The sequence below is a fragment of the Lampetra planeri genome, chromosome 7 (genome assembly GCF_965212315.1).
Source record: "Lampetra planeri chromosome 7, kcLamPlan1.2.h2, whole genome shotgun sequence".
In the NCBI taxonomy this organism is placed as follows: Eukaryota; Metazoa; Chordata; class Hyperoartia; order Petromyzontiformes; family Petromyzontidae; genus Lampetra; species Lampetra planeri.
Genome location: NC_136113.1, coordinates 13,489,539 through 13,514,972, shown reverse-complemented (window position 1 = coordinate 13,514,972; position 25,434 = coordinate 13,489,539). Strand labels below are relative to the sequence as shown.

Genomic DNA, 25,434 nt, shown 5'->3' with positions numbered 1-25,434 from the left:
CCCCATGGTTAGGCCCCTCCCCATGGTTAGCCCCCCCTCCCTATCGAATGCTCCCCCTGCCAGGGCCCTCACGTTGAGCGCTCCCCCTAGCGGCCCGCGGCCGTGAGCGCGCGGCGAGGCGCCGGATTCCCGGTGTCGCTGTCACGCTTTGCGGGCCCTCTTCTCCGCGGGCTTTACCCCCTTTCGTTTCTTGTCCATTCCTTCCTCACTTCTTGTCCAAGGACCCCCCCTCCCCAGGCGCGGATTGATCGGGGGGGGGTGCTGGGGTCGGGACCCCGAGGAAGGGGATTAGACCCTTGCGGGGGGTAGAGCGGCGAAGAGCGGCGCTACGGAATCTCAGCGCCGCGACGTGGGTCCTGCCCCGCGGTTGCTCCGGCGCCCTGGCCAGGTGAGGCCGAGGCTTTAGTTTTATTTCCCCGAGTAGGCCGCGCGCGGAGCCCTTAGGCCGCCCATATTCCGTCTCTTTTCTGCTTTATATTTTAAATGTAGGTTATACTGATCAATTCTACACGCTGGTACGTTGTTTTGTCGGTGTGGAGGGGATTGTTAGTGTTCTAGGTTGTCGGTAGTTGTGTGTTTTGGGGGGTGGAGTTTCGGGATTTGGTGCTGGGGCGTGGTGGCAGGGTTCGTGGGCTCGATTGTGGAATAATCTAGATTGTGTCATTTGCAATGGAACTCTGTTAACGATTTGTCTTGCGGTGGCTTGTCCCTGTACTGTGGTGATCAAGCGAAACCTAATGACACCGAGGAACCAGAGCGGCAGTGATGCGGCTGTTAATCATGTCGGCCTTGATGATTTTCACACTTATGCCCTGCTACGTTAAGACTTGTGTCTTTTTTTGCGACAGTTTAACATCGTACAACTTACAAATTAAACTGCGCATTGAAACGCTATGCCTTCCGCATTAATTGTAAATAATGGTGTTGCAGTCATTAAAGTCTGGGATCATTGGGTGGAGAATTAGCACGGTGCTTTACTGCACGGGTTTATGAATCCACCAACCTAAAGTTCGATTCTCAGCCATGGCGAACATAAGTGTCGAATGATAGATGAACCGGTCCAGCCCCCCCCTCCACCTTTAATACATTTTTACCAGTGTGGAGAAGTATGGCGAAACAACTTATATCACTGCCATGGCGCGAGAAGGCCGTAATTTAGCAGTCGATTGACAAGAGGTAACCTGTTTGTAATCAAGTTGGCAGCGTGGGTCTTAATCCAGCAGTGGATGGACAAAGGGCCTTAAATTATTTATGTGATGGGTTGTTATAGTTAGCTTTTTGCATGGGACTTAAAAGGTTTGGTGCAACAAGACATGATGTCAATGCCAAAAATGGCGTTATACTTTAAAAGGAGAAGCATTTTATCCTCCCAACCCCCGGCGAGGTTTCATCAGTGTGTTTGGCAGAAATGTGGTGGCCACTTGATCGGCAATCAAAACCACCGAGTCAGGGTCATATTGGCTCTGTTGGTATTTGAGGCAGATTGACTCCGTGGGATGTGAGGCCGCCAGGGTGGCTTCGCTCACAGTATCGTCGTCACAAACACGAGGACGATTTGTGCTCCCAACTCGGCAGAGGCTTCTAAAAATAGTGGTTCAAACCAGACGCCAGACGGCTTCACACTTGTCTAGTGTCTGAATTTATTATATTTAACGCAAAGCGCAACGTTTTACGCGTTATTACCAAGCTGCACAAGTTGGCCTTCCTCTTTGTTACAGCAATAACTTGTACAAAATGTAACATTTGAGAACTTTTTAGAAATTTATTTTCGGAGAAAATTATGATTTGTAACTTCCTTACGACTTATGTAAGCAACAAAACTCACAGTACAAGCTTCGGCATTCAAATTTCTGTCAAGTTAACGTTAATTGAGCGGCAAAACTTAACCGATGTGGATACTGATCATGCTCTTTCTCGCTTGTTGAACAGGACACCCCTTATTGCTGTCAGACTTGGAATGGGCAACATGCAGGGTGGGTCTGTAATGGTGCAGTTGGCAACGGGGGTGCAAGCGTGCCCGGTGGAACTTCTCCGTCAGCGTCGCACGTATAATGGTCTGGTGGAATACCTGATCCGCTGGCATGTTTCTTCGGCCGAGGAGAACGGGGGTTGTGGCGGCGGTGGCAGCCCGGTGGCTTGCAGCTCTGCCAGTGATCCTGCTGGCAAGTCCGAGAACATCCTCATGTGGATGAGCGAAGAGGAGGTTTGCGCCTGCTGCGGTGGCTTGCTAGGGAACCGCAAGCCCGAGGGAACCTGGGGAGGCTGGGTCAAGGCGGACATGAACAGCAGCAGCGACGACTCTAAAAACGGGATTGAGAATGACGTGCATGCGGCAACCACCGGGACTGGCCATCGAAACACTTTGGGAGAAACGGGCCTGGAGGACCAGGAGTTTGCATTGATGAAGGGGGATGTGCAGAAGCTGGTGCAGAGGGCACGGCGGCAGGTGGAGCGGGCGCCGGGCCCCGAAGCTACGCATAACATCTCGCACATCATCCACGTGCTGAGCGCCTACGCCTCCATTGGGCCACTGGCTGGAGTCTTCAAGGAGGCCGGAGCTCTTGACTTGCTCATGGAGCTCCTGTGCAACAATGAGACGCAGACTCGCCGCAGTGCCGGGCGCATGCTGCGCGCACTCGCGTCACATGATGCAGGTAACTCGCGCACTGCTCGTCACACTTATCCAGTTGGTTTAGGCGATTTTTATACTTTTTTGCAGGCCAGAGTTTGTGGAGTTTTCATGCCGCGTTTGCAATGGTAATGTTGTAAACCTGATTTGTCTGCCACGTGGGATAAAAATCTACTTGCAGCAGATGTGTTGTGAGAGTCTTATCAGTTGGATTTTCGTTCATTTCACATTTTCACTGACAGTTATGGGGGAGAAATGTTGCATTTGTATTGCTAAACTTATCATGTAAAAACAAATCGTGTATTCATAGCCTTCAAATGTGCTATGATGGAGAGGTGACTCAGGTTGAAGTGACCAGGCACCACTGACTTTCTCGGTTTGAATCGACACAGTCACCTGTGATTAAACCATGCTCTCAAGAGTGAGTTTATGGTCTCGGCCCAGTGAGTAATAACTGCACGCAATATACCATCACATTCAGTTCGATTCTGCACTGAATTTTGCATAATTCCACCTCTGAGAATTAACTCTGTGACGTGACAAACATTACTGTCCTAGTAATATCAATCATTATAAACAGTGCTGTGACGGTACATGCAGTGCCCTTTTGTAAATCCACTGCTGGATGACTGCCTCCTTGTGCTGTACAGGTCTGTTCGGTTATTTCACCATACTTCATCACACTGGCCAGTGTGTATTGGATGTGAATACTTACAGAACAAGCACTGGTATAGCTGGCTCATTGTGAATTGCTGTTGCGCGTTCCGCCTGGCAGGAAGCCGGGCGTACGTGTTGCTCTCCCTCAGCCAGCAGGACGGCATCGAGCAGCACATGGACTTTGACAACCGCTTCACACTACTGGAGCTCTTTGCTGAAACGACCTCATCGGAAGAGCATGGCATGTCGTTTGAAGGCATCCACCTCCCACAGGTACCGAAGGCAGTATCTGCAATCATTAGGGGTCTGTCCTTGTCGGCGATGAAGTCAGATTGTTTAGGTCATGGGTTCAAACTTAAATGAATATATACAATTGAGACGGGTCGTGTCACATATAATCCTACATAAATTGAATTTAAATCATGTGAGAGGCCCAATGAGACTAAATGTCTCCCTCAGAGGAGACTTGGATCACAAATCAATACCGTGTACAATGTTTCTGTGATCAAACAGTCGAAACAACACAAATACATCACAAACAAGACAATACAAATAAGATACGATTCTTGAATTGAATCATGACCCCAAAGTGTGGTAATTCATCAAATTGTAGTGGTAAGCGAATCATTATATATATGCATGTTATAGAGCTACCGTCCTTCTGGACAAATAGCCGAGAATGTATCCAGTCTCATCAGATCTTAGAAGCGAAGCACGGTTGAGCATGGATAGTGCCTTGGTGGGAAACTACCATCCATAAAACAGGTATTTTAAGACTGCTCCAGAGCTATGCTGTCAGCAGAAGGCAGTGTAATTAATCAATTGCTGTACCGTTCTAAGCTTCAATGCCTATGCACTCCGCCTTCACCAACCCACGCTGACCCAAGTGGTGGAAGTATTGTCAAATAATATACATGACCTGCTTGGCTTGGGAAAACCCTCATCCAGCAGTGGATTACCAACAGGGCTACACAATATACAGAGGTATCACACATTATGAAGCTTTAAAACTAAATTTCATTTTGCATTTGAAAATAAAAGATCTCAGTTTAATCAAAGACCGTGCACGCAACAGATTCCCGGGAAGCTGCTGTTCTCGCTGGTGAAGCGCTACCTGTGCGTGACGTCGCTCATGGACCGCCTGAACAACTGCGACGGTCACGCCGACAAGGAGGACACGAGCCCTGGTGCCGAGGAGCGGCTGTGGCTGCAGCGCAAGTTCGAGTTCACCATGGCCATGGCCAACCTGATCGTTGAACTCGTCAAGATCCTCGGCTGGGACTGCTCCCGCGAGGAGCGGCAGTCGGAGGAGGAGCACTCGGACGGCACCACCCCGCCCCGGGGCCCGCACCGCTCCATCTTCCAGGCACCACCCGCCCGGAGCACTCACGACCAGCCGGCGAAGCCCAAGGCGGACGCGAACCTCCAGTTCAAGACGTTCAACAGCTTCAGCACGCGCAGCAGCTACGTGGAGTACGTGCAACAGGTGCTGCGGCCTGGCATGCGGGTGCGCATGCGGGAGGACTACGAGCAGGTGAACGCCGGCGACCAGGGCGAGTTCAAGCAGTCCAACGATGGCAGGCCGCCTGTGCAGGTAACCGTGTGTTGTTTTGCTTGTGTGTTTGGGGGCGTGCGGGTAGTCTTTGTGTGTGTCTGAACATGTTTTTGCAAAGCAACTCCCACCCGTGAGTGTTATTCTGCGTGTATGCGCACACGTTTGTAGGTGCCTATGCGTGTATGTGTTTGTGCATCTGTCTGTACATTTATATGTGTCATCTACGTATGTGTGTGCATATGTGTGAGCAAAATGTGCGTGTGTGTATGTGTGTGTGCGTGCGTGTATTTGTGTCTGTGAATCCATGCATTTGTATGTCTGATGTGCCAGCATTAATAGATGCTCCCTGACAGCACTTGCCTTAATAAGACTAAATCACTGATATTTTATTCACGTATGAATGTGTGTTGTCGAGACAGTCCACCACACACACACAACTTTGTCATGACATTTACATTCTGCGCTTATTTCATTGGCATTGTGATGCAGTGTCTGGAATTGTGTATTTAATTGGTTTGCAAGTATGCATTTTAATATTGTTCTGTGAGTGTCAAGGAGCCCACGATAATTTGATATCATATTTGTGGCCAGCAAAACTGTTTAACATTATTATAAATAGCATGCTATTCTTAGTATGATCCATATTTTTCCATTTTTTGTGTTCATCAGGTGCTTTGGGATTCAATGAGTAGAACTTTCTGGGTGTACTGGCACATGATAGAAATCCTGTCCGAACAGTCAGCCATGGCACAGCCGAAGCTGAACCTTGAAAAAACGCCCGAGTTCATCAGAACCATGAAGCCTGATCCCGGTGAGAGGAGGCCTCAACTCCCGCAAGCATCTGCGCCCTGACATTTTAACAGTGGAAACAAATCCTGCCGCCCTCAAACTATTTCTACCAGTTGCCAAACCAGTTTTTATTGCTGAGTATTATTGACACAAGGTTTGAACGATTAAATTAAATTCTTGCGTTATTACGTTTTTTTTATTCTTCGTAAAAATTATTGCGTGTGATATTGGTTCATAGGTTAGTGGAAACTCCGCACCCACTACAAATTCTACACGCACTGCAGTGGTAAATAAACCAAATGATTTTTCCATCGTGTCGTGTCCCCCAAAGTTAAAAATGATTATTGAATCGTGGAGATGGTACATTGTTAAAGTTTAATTGCTTGTCTCATCAAACACTTTACAGCCAACTGGTTAGGCCAGATCTTGACTTAAAGCTTTTGTGACTGCAGGAATTAATATTCTTTGGGTTTTTTAGTAAAGTCACGTAGATAGGTTATATAGTTTTTTGTTATTTTCTTTGAACCTATCTACGTGACTTTTCCGAAAGACCCAAAGAATATGGTTAGGCCAGGTTGGCATTCAATTACATAACAATACTGCGGTACATAATTTGCTTTCAATTCAAGTTTCCATTACAAAATATGTATTTATGGATCCTGTCCTATTGTATTTGCAGAGAGCCAGAGCAGACCCCTTGGCAGCTTCTACATGCTGCCCTATCTGTCTGAGGGTACGGGGGAGCATGACTCAGTGCTGAGCCGAAACCACTGGTGGGAGCTCCTCTTCTTCCTCAAAAAGTTGGAGGGCCCTCACCAAGCAGAAGCGTGTGACATCATTTCAGCCACCGCTAAGCTGAAGGTTTTTTCTTTTTTTTGTAACAACAGTAGCTGCATGCAACAATCACTTAACACACCAGAGATGGGTATTTCTGAAAATGTTGGATGCTGAATTGCAGAGTGTGTGGTTCACTTGATATTTCACTTATTTTAATTGTATTAGTATGTGAAGGTGATGTTTAAAAACAACTCATGTTAAAATCGTTAAGAAATGTATTTTCAGTCCGCCATTATATTTTCAAATGTATTTCTCGTGCGGGAGCGGTGACAGTGATACTGGTGATCTGAGTTCGATTTCCAGCCATGACTAACATCAGTGGCGAGTGACTAATTGGGTCTTGGGGTGAGGGGTTGCCCCCCCCCCTTTGCTAACTGATCTGTTTGGTCAAGTGTGGTCAATCAACCCCCATGATCAACATAGAGTGGAGTTTCCTTAATCCAGCAATTGTTTGATTAAGGGCTATAATATGATAGTATTAACATGTAGTTCATGTTCTCTTCTGTCTAATTAGGTCTCTTCACTGGATGATATTTCTCTGATATCATTCCTCCCCAAGTCCGAGCTGGCATGCCAACTTCTTCAGCACCTCATACACACCAACCCGCCTTTCAGGAAGGACTTGGAGATGTCCCAGGTCTCCCAAAAATTTGCACCCAAAAGCTCCTCGCAGTTACTTGAAGACAACACCACCTTTCAAAACACGGACAGCACGTTCAGCGATAAATTGTTGCAGTCCTCTCCAGTCGATATCCCCGCTTTGTCATCCTCCAAGAAATCTAAAAAGGACGACACATCGCCATCCAGCTCGTCGGCCTGTCAGAGCAACAGTAAGGGCGAGTCGGCGAAGCAAGGCGGCGCGTCCCTTAGGACAGAAGACCTGGAGAAGGTGGAAGGAGTCGAGGAAAAACTGTGCCAGTTTGACTCTGTCAAGTCCTCAACAAAGAAGACTTTCTTGGCCAAAGGGCAGGATGTGTGGGAAATCATGAAGCAGTCGCAGACGGATGTGGCTCTGCACGTGGCCGGGCTGCAGACCATGCAACACATACTTGAGGAGGACACCTCCAGCAACAAGAAACCGCCAACCAAGTTGGAGTCGGGGCAGTCAACGAAGGACAAGCTGCTCAACGCGCTGGTGGAAGAGATGGACAAGTTTCAGAAGGAGAAGGTGGTGGTGCTCTCCGTCTTCAGAGTCATTATTGCACTGCTGCAGAAGGTGGACTACCATATGCTGTTCGCCATCGACGGAGGGATTCAGGCCCTGCTCAGCTGCATGCAGCAGCATGCCGATGTTTTGGTCATACAGCAGCTTGGCCTAGAGGTGTGTATGTGCCTATTTACCACGTAAGACTTTTCAATAATTACTTAGAGGGGATTGGGTTTCTTTTCACTAGTTATTTGATAAAAGTATGTAAGAGTAGATTAACATATATCCTCTAGATCTGCTGTAGAGATACCTCTTGTAGAGGCCGTTCTGCCAGCAGTGGTGTGAACAATACATTGAAGGATTTCGGCATTCGAATAATAGTTTGTTCTAATCGGTTCATTGCTAAATGACACGTAACAGAGGGCATCCTCCACTCCAACACCCACGCATTTCTGTCGAAGCCCCCAGGTAACCTTCCTCAGTGCGAGGTAATCCTTTCCTACCCCCATCGTCTGCATTGCCCTTCACCCAACCATTCGTGCTGTCTACTCTCTGTAGCCTGTTGATGTCTAGCCTGAAGACGACATTCTCTTATTGATTTGTCGTCGACGGTTTTCACAGCAATGTGTATGTGCGTTATATTGCACTGTACATTTAACACATAGGATTTCTCAATCCTGGCAATTTCCTGATGAAGCCGGTTGTAATCACCAGCGAAAGCTACGTACTCGGTTTGTAAATGTTGTGGGCTTACTCTCCAACACACCCGTGTGCTGAAGTAGTAACTACTTGGCACCTTTTGTTTACGTGACAAACCTTACTAATTGGCTGCGTCGGGTCGTGGCGGGTTAACAACACATTTATATTCACGCGATCTAACCCAAAAAAACATTTATATTATGGATTGCATAGTACGTTTAGTAACATTTAAAGCAAGCGCTGCGTGTTTCGCCGGCGTCCTTTCACAGTGCTTGAGAGTGGTGATACGCGCCGAGCAGTTCGTGCTCCCGGCCAAGAGGGGAAAGGCGCGCCTGGTCCCGGACGCGGATTGCCGCGTGATCCGCGAGGTGGTGTCCAGCATCGCGTCCGCTACGGAGGGCGGATCGCCCGGCCTGCTCGTCACCATCCCGGCCGCCATCGAGCGAATGCTGAGCACGCAGGGGTGAGGCAGGGGGCCGGGCCGTGGGCTCGTGGGCAGCGCGAGTCGAGCGGGGAGTGCGTGCGCTCCCCCCCCCCCCCACCGAGTGCAGTGTCGGCTGTCCTGTCCCAGGAGACGTACTCATTACATTAGGAAGCATCGCAGTGATACCGCCGGTGGAACAATGATTACTGTAAATTAATTACGCCTCCTTCCCATGAGCACATTTTTCCATGAATCGATTAATAAAATGCATTTAATGCTGATCTAAGCGTGTAACTTAACCTGAAAAAAACTCATGCATTCTACGATTAACTCCTCTGCCCCACTAACTTGATCGTTTGTCATTATTCGGGGGTTGTGATTCAACTCTAAAGTTTATAAATGTTTTGTGTCTTTATTTTAGAGTATGTTGTCTCTTACTGTGGGTGGCAGTTGTATAGTTTTGTAACCTCCGCCATCTTACATGTTACATCGAGGTGCGTTGGTATTTAAGACATTCAAATCCACATTACCTTGTTTTGTTACATCTGCATTTCATTTGCCTGTAATTTTAGTATCATATTTTTTTCACCTGATGACGATTGCTAGTGTTGCGATCAAAACGTCGTGATATTTTTTTATTTTTTATTTTTCAATCTACGAAGGACCCAAAGAATATGAATATAAATAATCGAGTCTTATGAGCATAGTTCAAGGCATCCGTCTTGAGGGTAAGAATCAGTGTGTATTTTGCAGGATGATTTGATGCAATGTTATCCGCCTGGCCATCATGACCGTGGCGAGTGGATCGTTTCATGCTCTGCGTCCTTTTCCCCAGGTGCGGCGCGGCAGTGGTCGACGGCCTGCAGGTGGTCATCAAGCTAATGACAAACCACAAGAGCCTGGCGGAGCACCTGGCACGCGCCGGCCTGCAGCGCGTCCTCTACCAGTGCCTGGCCAACGCTGGCGGCGCTGCGGGCGGCGCGGCGGGCGGCCCTGCGCTCTCGGCACGATCCCAGCAGCAGCAGCAGCAACAGTCCGTGCTGGCGGTCACCGCGCTGGGCATGCTCACCGAATTCGATCTCGTCTCGGAGGACTCGGCCAGCGGTACGCTTGCTTGCTCTCGATGGGGATCGTTTTAGCTCTCCGTTGTGTTTTTGGGTTGTGCCGCACGCTGTTGAGCATAACGTCCGACGTTTCACTCCGCGTGCTGGGGGCTGCTTCCTGGTCCTCTTTCTCCACTCGTTCTCTGTCCTTGGCCATCTCCACATCAACTCCGCAGCTTCAAACCCCCCGCCCCCCCCCCTCTTTCTAGTCCTGCCTCTCTGCCCTCTTGCTGAATGATTATAACTGATACATATCCCCTCATATGATAAGATGGCTTAATAGGCATTAATTATCTTAATTATCCTCATTGTCATTTTTCTGGAAGGGACGTGGCAAATGTATACTCTGAGTCGGCGATCGAGGAGTTTTCCATACGGTAGACATTGTGATGTCTTGTGCATGTCTGAAATGTGAACGGTCTCTTAACCACTCACTAAAATTATCAAGCCAGATCACCGTGCTTTTTTGCAGTAAAACAAAATAAAGGTGGACACGACGTTGGATTTCACAGTAAACTTGCAAGGTGCAGTTCGTTCCGTAAATCAGAATGAAAGAAGATGCAACACGCAGCACACCTTGCGCGTGTGTACCGTGGGGGATCTGGCTGTGGATGGGGGAAGCGCTCCCTTCGGTGACGTCGCCTTATGTCGCGCGGGCATGTGGTTCCGGCGCTGCGTGCAGAGCAATCGGTGGTGAACTGGAAAGACGTGGAGCTGCGCACGATCCTGGCGAGCCTGCGCAAAGGCGTCCTGAGCAAGGAGCTCGTGCTGTCTCTGGAGCGCTGGATGAACAGCGCGTTGCTGGAGCCGCAGCTGACCAGCATCGTCAATGACCTCGACATCTTCAAGGCTCTGGTGCAAGCGCTGGACAAACTCCGGTCGGAGAAGGTGGTGCAGCTCGCCGTAGTCCGGTACGCCGGTGCCTTTTTAATTATGTGCGTCTGTGGTGTTCACGTGTAGAGTGTTTGTTCCCGGTCGGTGTGTAGGGTGTTGTCCAGTTGTGCAAGCGGAGTTCTATTATGAGTGTTTGGTTGGTCAAGAAATAGAATGTTCACTTACAAAGAGTTCTTTCAAGAGCCATTTCTTTTTGTTTTACTATGTGGTGAATGTTATCGCCTCTCTTGGCTGCTGGGATCGGGTGAACTAATTGCATACAATGTATATATTGTACATTTAGAAACAATGACAGTCGATTAATCAATGGATGCTCACTCCCCTGATGAGGAATGACGCAACATATTTGCTGTATTTGTGCGGGTGGTGTTGGAAAGACAAACACATGTACAACTAATTGTTGGGATTTTGTGGCCTGTTGGCATGCGCGCGTGTGTAGGATGTTGACCATTTTCCTCGAGAAGAGGAAAGGAGATTCTTTGCCATGGCACGAAGCACTGGTGCCTTTCCTGTCCGTCATCGGAATGCAGACCGTCGTCAAGGAGGTTCGTGCTGGTTGCCTTGCGTACAGCGAGTGACTCGCTCAATGCGCCTCTTTCCTTGACAGATGTTAAGACGTTTACAGAGAGAGGTAAACTTGGGTGAGGTTGAGAGGGAGACACTTAATTATTTGGACTTTAAACAGAAAAACGTTATCATGGTTTTCATAAATGTGAGTGTACGTATATGTAACTTCTTTCGCACCGTATATAGCCAACCGTGCGAATTGGAGGTGCAGGGGAAGGACAACAGACTAAACACCAAACGCAGTTCTAAATCATAGAGCCTTGCACACCGACGAAAAACTCTCCAATATTGTTCCGTCCAAGTGAAGTAAGGGCACTCCCATGTGCTTTTTAGTTGCATTGCGTGTTGTTCGGCATGATGTCCAATGCTTCCTTTCATGTGCTGGAAGCTTCTACAGGAACGGAAGCATTTGCCGAAACAAGTTTCCAGCATGAGGAGTAAAACATCGAAGATGCCACCACGAAAATATATTTGCGTGAAGTCAAAGAGTATTGCAATACGGTCATTCTTAGTTCAAGGGTCAATGAACGAAAAAAAAACGCACGTGGGGTCGCATGTCGTTGCAGGTCCAGCAGGAGTTTGTGCGATTCATGTACCGGTTGGCGTCGGAGAACAAAGACTACGCAATCGTGATGTGCCGCGTGGGAGGTCGCGAGGCCATCACACGGGCACTGGACAAGCATGGGCCGGGGCTGCTGCTGGGAGCCGAGCTGCGCGACCTGGTCGCCGACTGTGAGAAATACGCTAAGCTCTACAAACAGCTCACCACCAGCATCCTGGCCGGCTGCATACAGGTGGGTTCGGCACTTCACTGCGCTTCGCCGCATGTCTGTGCGCGCGCGTGTCAGTATGGGGAGCGGTGGTGTAGTGGTTAGCGCATTGCGCTACGAATCCAGCGGACGGAATTCGAGTCCCGCTCACGGCCAACACCTGTGACGATTATTTGAATCGGTCCTGGGCCTCCCCGAAGTCGACTCAGCCTCAAATTAATACCTGGTATGGTGTGTAAACATCACCACTAGGGAAACAAATGTGGTGGTGCTGGCCTCCCATCCTTCGTGTACTGTGCCAGCCTTCATAGGTGCTCGCTAACAGCATTAGCCCCAACAGTCTCTTAAGGCTATATGCGGGATCTTTGGTTTTTTTTCCGGCTAGTTTACATATTCACTCCATTGAGCTGGTCACGTGTGTCTGGGTGGGTGGTGTGGGGGGAGTGGGTGCTAAAGTCTGTGTTGGGGTTTTGAGCCAGTCTGCTTGGAGCGTTCTGGTCAGTGCAGGGCAGTGTAGCTAAATCCGCTGTTGTATTGTACTTCGATGTTCTTTGCTTCCCGACTTTACCATAGCGCACTGATCAGTGCAGTGAAGTGTGGTAAAATAAGCTGCACGACCTGCATGGTGTGGGGAGGTTCTCATCCAGCTGTGGATTGAATAAGGGCTGTACATATACACATGTACTCTGTATTATATTGGGTTTATGCTCTGTGCGCTCAATACCAAGGTAAATGTATTTGTTGCTAATTTTATAGCCTGTTTGGGATACCTTGATCACTGCCAGCATTTGCGCCAACTGTCCATTGAGGGTACGATGACGATGTTTGTGTGTGTTTTTTTTGGATTTGTTTTGCCCCATCAGATGGTTCTTGGTCAGATCGAGGAATCCCGTCGAACTCAGCAGCCAATCAGCATCCCGTTCTTTAATATTTTTCTACGCAACATTTGCCAAGGTACGTCATCGTTTTTATATATTGTGGGAAATAAAACGGCACTGCCAAACTGCATTTGCTGCCATGTATTTTTTTAAGACTAAATCTGCCACCAGTTAGATCTGTTCTTAGATGTTTTAGACTGAGAATCTGCTGGTCAAATTTACCAAAGACCAGCCAGTTGTCTCGAACTCTAGCCGTAGACACATAACTTAAAGATGCAGACCGAGGACTTTATATATTTATGTCCTTTTCTGAGATAAGCAATGTGGACTCGGTTTAAAATAAATAAAGATCGTATGGCTGTCTCTGCAGAAAACATAAGCATTTCCCAAATAAGGTCATTGTGGTTTTCTAGTCTAGGCTACTACGTAGAATATTACAAGAACCAACGTGCATGTTGTGTTGGGTTACTTGAACGGCAGTGCTGGATATTGTCCCATATAGACACTGTTGGTGTTCTGCATGTAAACGATGATGAGTTCATCTGTATTTTAGAATTGAGTTATTTCCGATTTACCAGTGTTACACAAGGGATAACCAAGTACAATAAAAACACACTTTTATCGTTTTGATATAAATGGAATGGAAAAAAAGTTTTGTTTCAGTTGACTGTCCTACAGGAAGATTGTCATAACCAACGAGAAGGGCAAAAAACGCAATGCTATTTTCATTTTCACGTAACGTGTTGATGATTGAACCTATGGCTATGAACATTGACAGTTATTTTAATGACAGGATCCTGGTTTCCTTCATAGCAGCACGATCTTTTTCCTTCCGCCAGGCTCGAATGTGGAGGTGAAGGAAGACAAGTGTTGGGAGAAGGTGGAGGTGTCCTCCAACGAGCACCGCGTTAGCAAGCTGCTGGATGGCAACCCCAAGACCTACTGGGAGTCCAACGGCAGCACTGGCTCGCACTTTATCACCATCACCATGCTGAAGGGCGTCATTATCAGGCGAGTCTCCCGGCAGGGTTTTATTAATAGATTGTCGGTTTTTGACACTGGTTCACGGAATCGATGATCGATTCTGAAAGTCATGCAATCGATGTTCGAACGCGGGTCTTTTATTGGAACGCTCAATCCTATTGCCATGGGAGGATGTTAAAATTGCCTGGCGTCTTCTACAACCCATGACATTCTAAATATGTAAAGATATATTAATAACATATAGCCCTTTGTCCACTGCTGGATGAAGGCCTCACTACATCGTGTCGGTCATGGGGCTTGTTTGACCTTCTAGCACCACATTGGTCAGTGTGGGTTGCTCAAGTTGATAAAACAGTGCTGGTCCTCTCCACCCCTTCACCAACCGGTACCGACATTGACCAGCGTCGTGACATATGGTCATATAACCCCCCAATGACTGACATGGCTTGCGGAGGCCTTTATCAAGCAGGGGGATTGACAAAAGGCTGATAATATAATTAATTGTTACATCAGCATTTTATATCACTCCTGGGCCCCCACCGCAGGTTCTGCGATGGCAACAAAGAATAAAATGTTTGATGAATTTGCGACCGCAAATCATCACACGCCTTTTTAACAATGCTGGCCCTCGCCCAATAAATGTGTTAGCCTGTCGCTAACGCTAGCATGCCCTTATTAGGGTGGTGTCTGGGGCAAAGGCTGGCCTTGTTCACATTCTGTTCCATCCGCGGGCTTTGTTTTCTATCACATGGATGAGATTCCAGAATTGTCTTTTTTGGTAGCAGTCCAATTTTAGCACCGCTTTGGTTGAGGATTCCACGCCAGTGATTATGGTGTTTTTGTTCACAATTAGTATGCTCTTCATCATAACAGTTTTGGCTTGCTGTGTGTTTTATGAAAGCGGGTACTCTTAAAATGATGTGTTGTGTCTATGCGATTAATGACATAGTTTGACCGAGTGGGTTGTGAGACAGTAGATTTATTTTTCTTTTACCATATTTGGATCTCATCACACAGCGGTATCTCTCTTAACAGTCTTTACCAGACTAGGGGATTGGCAGACAGAATTGCTGGAAATGTGGCCACACAAATGCATCATACGTGACTAAAGCTCTTGCTGTGTTTTGCCAAGCAGTGAACACAACTCGGTTGCAGTGCCCACCATACAGTCGAAACATCGGCACCAATAGCTATCACTTTAAATCCATCCTTAAGGAAAAAAGTTGCCCTCAGCAAATGGAACTCCACTCCCGAGATCGAGGGAGCGGAGGAACGGGCTTCGTGTGGTTTTCACGGCAACGGGGCTGGCGACGCAGAGAAAGTGCCACGCTCGCTGCCGATGTGACTCTGCGTTGCGTCGTTGCAGGAAGCTGTCCCTGCTGGTCGCAAGCGAGGACTCAAGCTACATGCCAGCGCGCATAGTGGCCATGGGAGGTGATGACCCAAACAACATCAACACGGAGCTCAACGCCGTAAGTGCTGCTGCCTTCACGTGTGAACAGCGTCCACTTATACTGCAGGCCAAGGGTGGGGAACACTTTCTTTACCCTTACTGGACCATGCATTAACACACACTGCAGTCACTTCTGTCGGTGCAGCAGGCCCTTGCAGTCACATCATTGACTGGGTGTACTAAAATTAGCAACACTTACGTAAAGTCGACTGCCCGCTTAGTGCGCCTAAGATTTTTGCAGTGATGGATACATATTTTTTGTGAGCCGTTTCGAAGTGGAAGGTGTCATGGGGCTTATGGGCCATGTGAAATGAAAGTCGTAGCCTCCCCTCCCACCTCTGCTGGAGACAACACGGGAGCCAGAGCGATTCACCTCAACCTCTCCAGCGATTCAATGAATAGTCGCGATGAGAACGCATTGCATACAACAACATACAAATGAGGAAGAAAAAAAAAACATTGGTTCTACCGAACGTAATTTGACGCATACGTGTGCTTAAGAATCGATGTTAATCCATCAATCGCTGCTTCCCGTACCTTTATTCAATAAATTACGCAGTCTGAAGGAAAACTTCTTGTCTCCAGCGACCACAGACAGACTTTTTTTTGGCTTTCATCAGAATTATTTTGCGTGCACTCCCCTCCCCTTCAATAAGCGGGTCCTTTAGATGCTGTTGTTGTTCTGCCATAAATGCGAAAACCTTTAAATCAGTTAACAATGCTGCCTAGCAGCTTATAAGGATGGTTGAAGTGACCCTTTCACCCCCTATACAGGCAATACAAACTGTTGTTAACACGTCACATGGGAAATGGCAATTAGTTAAGAAGTCAACAGCTGTTCACAACATGTGCTCACTGAATGCTATTCATAAAGATTGCACAATTTCCTGAACCTTGAAGATCTTACAATTATTTTATGTAAATTGGAAGTATCGTGTGTACGTTTTATTCGTGCTTTAGGTGAACGTGCCGTCTTCGGCGAGCAAGGTGGTGTTGTTGGAGAACATGACCAGGTTCTGGCCCATCATCCAGATCCGCGTCAAGAGATGCCAACAGGTGTGAGCTGCATATTTGGCTTCAGGGCTTTTGAATGCGTACGGTGAGAGTAAATGCAATTGGAAATGTAACACGGTCAGCCAGATCCACTTTTCCCAACTCCAGTGTGCACAATCTCCCACAGTCCACATTTTTAATTATCATAATATGTTTTTCTTCACGTGCAAGTTAAGTCAGCCATTGCACGCACTGCATGCACCTAATGGTTGGTAATCCAGGTCACGAGGACTCAAATTGAGAAACACCGAGCTTCATAACCCGAACATGTTTTTTTCCTTTGTACGAATTTCTCACGCCGTGATTCGTAACACATTCCAGCGCCGCCTGTTTGTCGTCGGTCGTGCCTCACTGGACCATTTCGACCATCTCCCCACCCCCCATCCACCACGCTCCGTTTGCTCCACCGCAGGGAGGCATAGACACGCGCGTACACGGGTTCGAGATCCTGGGCCCCAAGCCGACGTTCTGGCCCGTGTTCCGCGAGCAGCTGTGCCGCCGCACGTGCCTGTTCTACACGGTGAAGGCCCACGCCTGGACGGAGGCCGTGCGGCTCAACCGACTGCACATGCTGCAACTCTACAACAAGTAGGGGGGGGGGATGGATGTTTGCCACGCGACGAATTTGCGACGTGGTGAATTGTAAACATTACGGAAGTGCCCCTTGAAGGCAGATGGGGGTTACTCAATGCGTTACCTGGGAACTGTTGCATTATGTTTTTTTAGGTTTAAAAATATCTTAATGGATACATGCTAATTTAATTGTCATGTCCTGGACAGATTTCATGATCCTCTGGGGCATTATTTTAAACGAGCATTTATGTTGTGAAATGTATTTTCAAGCTTGTGATATCATTTTTTCCAGTAGACATTTGTGTGGGGTCACGAACTGTTTTTGAAATGACTTGAAAATGACTAATTTGGAAGTTTGTAAAACTTCCCATCACTATTGTCTGGTTGATGACAGTTTTGAGCTTGGAATAAGTAGAAAATAAACCCATCGTAGGTTTCTTCATCTCCTACACACTCTATTATAATAATACACACAGTCCTTTGTCAATGCACCCTCGGATGAAGGCTCCAATTTTCGCATGTCGGTCATGGGGGTTGTTTGACCATACTTCCCCACGCTGGTCAATGCAGGCTGGTGAAGGAGAGAACAGGACCCAAAGCCATCCATGAATTGCCTTTTATTAGCGATCACCACCAGTCCCCCTTCCCCACAATGTCCTGTTTTTCAACAACACTCCCATCGTATGTTAGCTGCAGTAACCTTGTCATGTCCCCCATGTGCTGCAGCATTGTTCATTGTGTTAGAAACAAAAGCTCTGCCGCGTCGGCTTGGTTCTTGGCTTTGTTCTTGGCGATCGCAGATACTCTAAATGGATTTATACAATGTCGACGCCTGCAAAACTCAGCGAGCAAAATATTGGCTGAAATCCTAGACTTGCAAAACGCTGTCACAGCTGATTAAAATATTTTGCCAAGAACAGGTGTGGCTTCCACTTGACCTTTGCATTTTGCTGATGGCTCGCTGAATCAGCATCCCAATCGTCTGCTGGCAATAGTCGCAACTACTTCACGCAAAATATACAGTCAGCCTTGATAAGAGTGCTTCAGCACAGCAGGATTCATTTACAAATGGAATCTATAAGCCCCTTGGTTGACAATGGTGCGGTTATGTAGGCCAGGATTGTTTCAACTGGTGTGCCATTGTGGCCTGTGAAAGGCTCTTGGGAGTGACCCCACCCAAGTTCTGGCCTCCTGAGAAATATAGCTCACCAAGATATTAACAGATGCAGTTTATTAGGATGCAAAGGAAATTAATAAGATCGAGATCAAGAGACCTAGGGGCAAGAATGTACGGATCAGTGGTTGCATGTGCAGATGTTATAACGTCACGCTGCTGTGTGACATAACACGTGTACAATGATGCCAAGTGGTGTGCCAGCACATGCTACTTTTTATTGTGTCCCTTCGCAAAATATAATAGAAGAACACTGCTGTCGTGGTTCTTCCGGGAGTGGACCTTCATTAATGACTGAAATGTTTACCCGCAGGCTGGGTGCTGTCCTTCGCCATGAGCAGAGCTTCACCGAGCAGTTCCTGCCGGACCCAGAGGCGGCACAGGCCCTGGGCCAGACCTGCTGGGAGGCGCTGGTTACTCCCATTGTCAGCAGCATCACGGCTGAAGGTGCCACATTCCCCATCCTTTTCAACACTTCCCAACCATCGCTCCTGAAGACGGCGCTGTGTTGCAGGCAGTTAAACGCTTGCACCGTGCACCACGGTTGATCTTTGACGTTTCTCCGTGCCCGGTGGGTGTGTAGGCTCCGGCGAACAGGCCAGCCCGTTCCGCTGGCTGCTACAGGAGTACCTGTCGCAGAACGAGCAGCACCGGCGCGCCGGCCGCAGCAAGGCCCTCGTGTTCGCGTCGCGCGTGCGCCGCCTGTGCCGCCTGCTGGTGCACGCCAACACCAACCCCATCGCCAGTGCCGACATCCACGTGCCCGCCAAGCCCACAGGTGTGCCACCGGGCAGCTTGCCCCGTTGCTGTGTCCCTTACACTGCTGTCTCACCCCGCCAGTGTTACCATCACATCAGTGTGAACTTTGGTTTAGGATTAACCAACACCGCTTGATTATCACCAGCCATGATCTATCCACTGCAGGATGAAGGGCTTACCCACTCTGCGTCCGTTACGGGGGGTTGTTTGACGAGCGCGTCACCATGCTGATCGGTGCAGGTTGGTTAAGTTGGAACCAAGTAACCACCTCAGATATAGTTCGCCCACTGATTTTTAGCCGTGGATGTGAACCACATTGACTAGGGGCTGGACTCGTAGTATATTACGCGAACAACTTTGTCACCTTTCACCAAATCCAGTGATCTACTCTATGGTATATGTGCTACGAAGCAGGGTCACTTCCCGAATCCTCACCTATTGTATATTTTTTCTTTAAATACAGTGTGACGAATGTGTTGAGTTGTTTACTTCATGGTGTAGCGACGAAGAAATATTATAAGCTGGACAATGGAGATGGGATGACGAGATTTTGAGAAATGCAGAGTATAAGAACTTTGGATCAGAATGTGTTAAACCACAATACAATGCCTCTACACTCTGGCAGTGTAAGGGCAGCCTTCGCCGGCAGTTATCTCCGACAACGCTTTTACCGTGGAAAAACTGTCGAAGCTTGGTTCGACAATAATATCGAGTGGACAGGGTTTGTGGGTAACTGACTAAATAAACACTCCAATCGTACAAGCTACAATGCAATGTCCTTTATTAAAGCGGTGTGTCCATCTGTCCTCTCTGGCAGGCGCAAAGGGGGCTCAGACCAAAGACAAAGACTTCGAGTTTGACGAAGCTGGCGTTGATGCCAAAAGGCACAACAGCGTGGCCCCGCTTGCCGCTTGCTGGGCCTCGGTAGTGCAGGCGCAGGTGAGAGTCGTGTGCGAGATGCCGCCCTGACACACCACGTGTGTATGAGGGTGTGCCCCTTGCTTCCAGCACCTTCAAGGCAATTTTGTTTGTTTTTGACAGGATACATACGGAGTCTTCTGTTTCATCGTTCCTATTCATACTTTTTCACTGAGCATCATCAAATTCTTTTGCCAGAATTCTTCAAATATATTTTCTGGCGAACCACGTAATAAAATTACCGTATGGTGGCGGAACCACGTGACTTCATATTACACATTGTACATACATAATGACGTCACGTATGTACATGTGTTATGACGTCACATGTCAGTGGGCCACTTCTTGAGTCTTAACGGGTCAGATATAGCTCGTGAGCCTCCAGTGGAAAAACCCTGACTTAGGCCCCCCTACCACCTCGATGACTGATGATTCATTACTCGCTGATTGACTCCAGTCGCTCGCTCACAAGCGGTCTGTCACCTCCTGATCACTCTTCTATTATACTCCCATGGTTACTGTTCCCATGAATGGCACTCATTGGCTCCTCCGTTCATGATAATTGGTTTTTTACCCTTTTATCTGGCAACAAAACTGACACCTTTTTTACAAGGAGTCATGTTTGCATTGACCACAATACCTGCAGTCGGAATGCAAACAAAAAACATAACTCTTATAATGTATGCACTGTCCTTGAAATTGATTGGTCCACACTCGAGACAGCTTTCTTTAGAGCCTCGTCTCACATGGTGTTGGACCAGATGACGCCAAAAGGCGCACAACTCAAGGTCAATGCAAACATGACTCCTTGTAAAAAAAAAAGTGTCAGTTTTGTTGCCAGATAAAAGGGGAAAAAAACTATTATATTTTGTTACTGGCAAATGAGGTTCCAATGGTCCTCCGTTCATGTTGAGGACTGGGTCTATCAGACTTTGATCTCATCCACACTGTGTTTTCTGAGACATCTCTATCCAAAAGTTCTTACATTTTCTCAATGTGATTTTTTGTTTTTTTATCTGCTATTATCTATTACATTCGGTCGTGCTGTTTGCTGCTGACTACTTTGTGTTTTGAGCCAAATGATTAACAATAACAAAAAAACACCCCCCCCCCCAGGTTTCCACATTTCTGAGCACCCACTGGAACAGTGCCGAGTTTGCGGAGAAGTACGGCGTGCAGTTCACCCAGCTGAGCGCGGCATCGCGCGAGCTGTTCGGCAACCACGTGGCATTCGCCGTGGCACTGCGGGAGGGCTTCAGGTCGGCGCTGCTGCAGCTGTCGCACAACCGCGCCCTCAAGGTGACCTTCACAGCTCGACCACTCCGTGGCCACGACGTGCGACCCCCACACCGTCGTGATGGGAGCTGTGGCTGAGTGCTGCAGGTTGCTGAATTCTGTAGTGATTGGTTGATTGGTGGAGTGTGTGGTTTAACCACTCGCCCCCTTTGCCATTAATTTGCTGCAAGCAGCCTGTCTTAAGCTGCCCTTTTCCATCCTACACAGATTCAGCAACCATTACGCCTGCTTCCCCCTTAATACATCTACAACATCCTACACAGGTTCAGCAACCATTGCGCCTGCTTCCCCCTTAATACATCTACAACACTTCCTTGCCACCCTCAATAGACAGTGGCAATGAAATAATGTATATAAAACGCAAGTAATAGCTCCCTCCTCTCCCAGCCTGTGATTCGGTACATTTTATCTGTTTTTTTACCTTTTAGTTTCTCATTTTCTTTTTCATTTCTTCAATTATCTGTAAATTAAAAATCGCATATAATTTTTAGGCAATTTGTTTTGGCACAATGACACGTTGAACACATTGTGAGCTTACAAATATATATTTTTTGTATCCATTTTCAGATTTGTTTTCAGGTTTTATCGCATGCAGCAGAGGAGCTTCTTCCGTACGTTAATTTCAGTATCTGAAGAATCTCTCAGCGCGTGTAACGAAACGTTGGACACCATGCCAGACAACATGCGGTGCTACACGGCACAACCGCGCAAACCTGCTGCAGTAATGGATTTCTATCGATGAATCTTTACATGCCTAGCACGTTGTACATTTTTCTGTGCGTATGTGTGCGTGGCTTGTGTGTTGTAGGTCTGCGAGATATTTGCGCAGTACACAGACCGACTGATCCGTGCCATAGGCTCCGAGGGCACTGGTGGCGATCCCTTCAGCCAGCTCAAGACCACACTCGAGCCCATCGTTTTTCTATCTGGACTGGAGATGGCCAACACCTTCGAGCACTTTTACAGGCGAGGCTGAACACCAACGGTAGTCCCTTCCACACTAATTCTCTGCAAAGAATTTTCCTTGAAGAATAGTTCTCTCTCCATGTGCCACGTCTTTTCTCAAATATGACGGTGGTCGTGGCCTTTCATTTAGCTCCGTCCATGACATTACTCTCTCGAGCATGTATGAATTGAGGAATGGCAAATGTGTAGAAAACAACAGCCCACTTTACAGTTGGCAGCCGCCCAGACATCTTGCAGGAAACCCCCGAGAAGCCATACCCAGCCCGACGCAGCATTAAGCCCCACCAATCACCTCCTTACAAACCATAGACGTGTTAACAAAGGTGAGACTTTGTTCGCCAACAATTTTTTTGTTATCCGATTAGTCGAGTCTTTTTTAACCAATAATATCATCGGTCTAGCAATCGATAACTTAAATAAACGCAGAGCTCAGCGCGAGCTAAATGTCTCTTGCTCAACCGCCGCGTCCCCCTTGAGCTGCCTCGACTCTCCTCGCTTGTGCTCTCAGGTTCTACCTTGCGGAACGCCTGCTGACGCTGGGCCCCCACTACGCGGAGGTGGAGGCCGTGATGGAGCTGGCTCTCTGCTTCCCGGCCAAGTTCCCCCAGCGCCTGCTCCAGGACGTCGCCGAGTCCACCAGCGCCATGACCGACTTCCAACAGCACCAGCTGGAGCAGTTCGACCGCCGCATGGCCGCGCTCTCCGACGAGGTGCCCTCTCGCGCCCTCGGTGACCGTGAATTCAATAATGAGGTGGGCCGGGTGGCTCAGAGGTCAGACAGCTCAGCTGGCGGCATTGAGACCTGGGTTCAACACTAGGCAGCCACTGGTGTAGGTAGTTAATGTTCTTGAGCCTGGTCACCAGTGACTGCACAAAAAAAACCCATAACAGCAACTTTGCTTCTGGACTTTATTTGGCTAAATTCCTGCTTTGAGAATAAAACAAATCTCCTTTTGATGGTCATGCGATGAACATTACTCAGTAGCAGAGATGGTGGGAAAGTGCTGCCACCTATTCTGTGGACCAGAGGTCACTTGAAATGATTTCAGAGGGTAGCTCCATGATATCCGCTGCCATGTGCTTCACAGGGAGGGTCGCACTGCTCTGCCAGAAATCTACATTTATACTTAATTTCATCACATTACTATGACAACACGTTTATGATAACATTTGGGAAATATTTTTTTATAAAAAATAATAAAACAAGAATTAGGATGCAGTGCTATCTGCTTGATATTTCAAATGTGTGGCAACTGTGGATTAATCGATTGATCGGGTAGTGCTATCGTTTGGGTGTTTTGAGTCGGTATTAAAGCTCAAATCCTAGTCGGGTGTCATCTCAATATGGTGTGTTGAGGTCTTCCTCCAGAATTGAATTGACAAAGGGCTGTATTTTCATGAAAAATGTCAGGAAATGGAAGAGGATGAGCGGGAGGGCGAGGTGGACCCAGGCGACTGCGCAGGGCTGCGGGCGATGGTGCTGTCTCCTGCGTGCTGGGCGAGCATAATCCAGCCGAGCTGCAGCCTCAGCAACCCGGCCGTGACCCTCCCACATGCCCTGCAGTACTTCCTCCACCACTATGAACAGTTCTTCACTGACAGTGAGCTCCGTTCAGTCACCACACACACATGGGCAAACTTCTCCCACTGTTCAACCGTGCCACGTCGGGGCCATGCCCTGGGCCAGCCCAGCGCAGGTCAGCAGGTGCCGGATAGTTTCTCCACTGCAGAACCCGAGTCGTCCCGCTGACATCACATGCAATGAAACTGGTCCAGGATACATATCGGTGACATGGGTGACGCTGTATACCCACAGCGTACTGACTAACATCACATGCGAGCGACGCGTCATTAGCCCCTCCGGTGGCCCTGCCTGGCCCCCGAAGCAGTGTCAGATGACTTGCAAGGTCAGCTAATCACTCTTTGGTTCCAGCTCGGCATAGCAAATAGCTCGTGAGAAAAAAAATCGCCTGTATTGTGAGAGTCCCACAGTTGCTTGGCTCAATTGTGCCAGTGGAAAAAGGATCAAAGATACCCCCGTTTAAGGCCTTAATTAACTTTTTGGTCAATTGGTCATTAGAGGGGGTACTTGTAGCGATTTCTTGTGAACGCATGGTACATAAGTTGATGGTGTTTTTCAATGTTTGCTTTTGAAATTTGTATTTGAGTAATATGAAGGCATTGTAAAACAACCTTGACGTGACACCATGTTTAAGTTTTGAAACATGTCCTTGCAGTTTGCTTAACACTAACTTTAATATCAACGCTTGATGTGTGGACTTTGTATCACGTAACCTTTGAAAACCAGACTAATTTTTGTCTTGGCGGTGACGAAGAATTACTTGAGCAAATATAACCGAATCTCTATGGAGTGCCAATGAAATGTAGCGATCCTCGATCATGCGCCGTATGCAATGCATGACATTTGAAAGCGTGTGCCAAACTCGCACCTCACTCACCCCGAGCAGGCCAGAAGACGTTGGCTGCATTCCAGCAGCAGCCCAAGCGGTTGCAGTGGACTTGGCTGGGCCACGCAGAGCTCCAGACACCTAGCGGGACGCTGCTGCAGGTTACCACGCTCCAGATGTACATCCTGATGCAGTTCAACGATGGCAACGTGAGTTCCCGTTTTAAAGAACGACCACGTTCGGCTAAAATTGTGTCGGGCTCCGGTGCGCTAATCCCGAGTTGTAAACGCCTACGATATAGAAATTAAGCGGATGACAATTCACTGCCCACCCCAACCCCACCCACCCCCCGTCAGTGATTCCATACACTTTTGCAATTCAGGGGTCACAGTTTGGTGAAATCATATATTTGTTTTGTCTTGTTTTCACTGTCTCGCTCATGATCATATCGGACCTTGCAAGCTCGGCAGGTTTATGCCCGATTAGGGCTTTGAACAAAAAAACATGTCGTAGGCACTGTGGGTAGTAGAAGACAGTGCAGCAAACTCATCATTGCTCTGTACTTTCCCATGCCCCCCCCCCTTCCCATCTTAACCAACCCAAACTGAGTAACGTGGTGAGGTATGGTCAATTAACCCTCGTGGCCCGCAGGGAGGGGTGGTGGGGGTGAGGCCTTCATCATACACGTGTTTTACCGTCTCACGTTTCTATTTTTTTTGGTCTCTTCTGTACATGTTTTTGTCAACTCAATTAGCCTAAACGTTAGCAATATATTTGTGAGTAATGACATAAATGAGAGATGATTGATCATGCATGCACTATTCAATGTACGTCTCGTGAGCGTGACCACTTTTAATCGGCGAGTTGAATCATGCACCTACATTCCTCCTGTTGAGTGACC

General features: G+C 47.9%; 1 protein-coding gene across 1 annotated transcript in view; it reads left to right on the top strand.

Annotated features, from left to right (window-relative positions):
* The first annotated feature begins 104 nt into the window (after nucleotides 1-104).
* LOC144720015 (cullin-9-like) overlaps nucleotides 105-25,434 on the top strand; it is a 33,947-nt gene continuing 8,617 nt past the window's right edge. Inside the window, exons 1-25 of the mRNA XM_078596433.1 lie at nucleotides 105-388; nucleotides 1,930-2,654; nucleotides 3,405-3,559; nucleotides 4,362-4,880; nucleotides 5,511-5,652; nucleotides 6,310-6,491; nucleotides 6,982-7,788; nucleotides 8,583-8,776; nucleotides 9,573-9,841; nucleotides 10,523-10,751; nucleotides 11,174-11,279; nucleotides 11,868-12,095; nucleotides 12,935-13,025; nucleotides 13,789-13,960; nucleotides 15,300-15,405; nucleotides 16,347-16,442; nucleotides 16,852-17,027; nucleotides 18,500-18,633; nucleotides 18,770-18,964; nucleotides 19,763-19,884; nucleotides 20,980-21,162; nucleotides 21,968-22,125; nucleotides 22,634-22,835; nucleotides 23,537-23,726; nucleotides 24,594-24,742. Of these exons, the coding sequence (XP_078452559.1) occupies nucleotides 1,958-2,654; nucleotides 3,405-3,559; nucleotides 4,362-4,880; nucleotides 5,511-5,652; nucleotides 6,310-6,491; nucleotides 6,982-7,788; nucleotides 8,583-8,776; nucleotides 9,573-9,841; nucleotides 10,523-10,751; nucleotides 11,174-11,279; nucleotides 11,868-12,095; nucleotides 12,935-13,025; nucleotides 13,789-13,960; nucleotides 15,300-15,405; nucleotides 16,347-16,442; nucleotides 16,852-17,027; nucleotides 18,500-18,633; nucleotides 18,770-18,964; nucleotides 19,763-19,884; nucleotides 20,980-21,162; nucleotides 21,968-22,125; nucleotides 22,634-22,835; nucleotides 23,537-23,726; nucleotides 24,594-24,742 (5,502 nt within the window). The 5' untranslated portion in view covers nucleotides 105-388; nucleotides 1,930-1,957. The remainder of the gene's footprint in view (nucleotides 389-1,929; nucleotides 2,655-3,404; nucleotides 3,560-4,361; nucleotides 4,881-5,510; nucleotides 5,653-6,309; nucleotides 6,492-6,981; nucleotides 7,789-8,582; nucleotides 8,777-9,572; nucleotides 9,842-10,522; nucleotides 10,752-11,173; nucleotides 11,280-11,867; nucleotides 12,096-12,934; nucleotides 13,026-13,788; nucleotides 13,961-15,299; nucleotides 15,406-16,346; nucleotides 16,443-16,851; nucleotides 17,028-18,499; nucleotides 18,634-18,769; nucleotides 18,965-19,762; nucleotides 19,885-20,979; nucleotides 21,163-21,967; nucleotides 22,126-22,633; nucleotides 22,836-23,536; nucleotides 23,727-24,593; nucleotides 24,743-25,434) is intronic.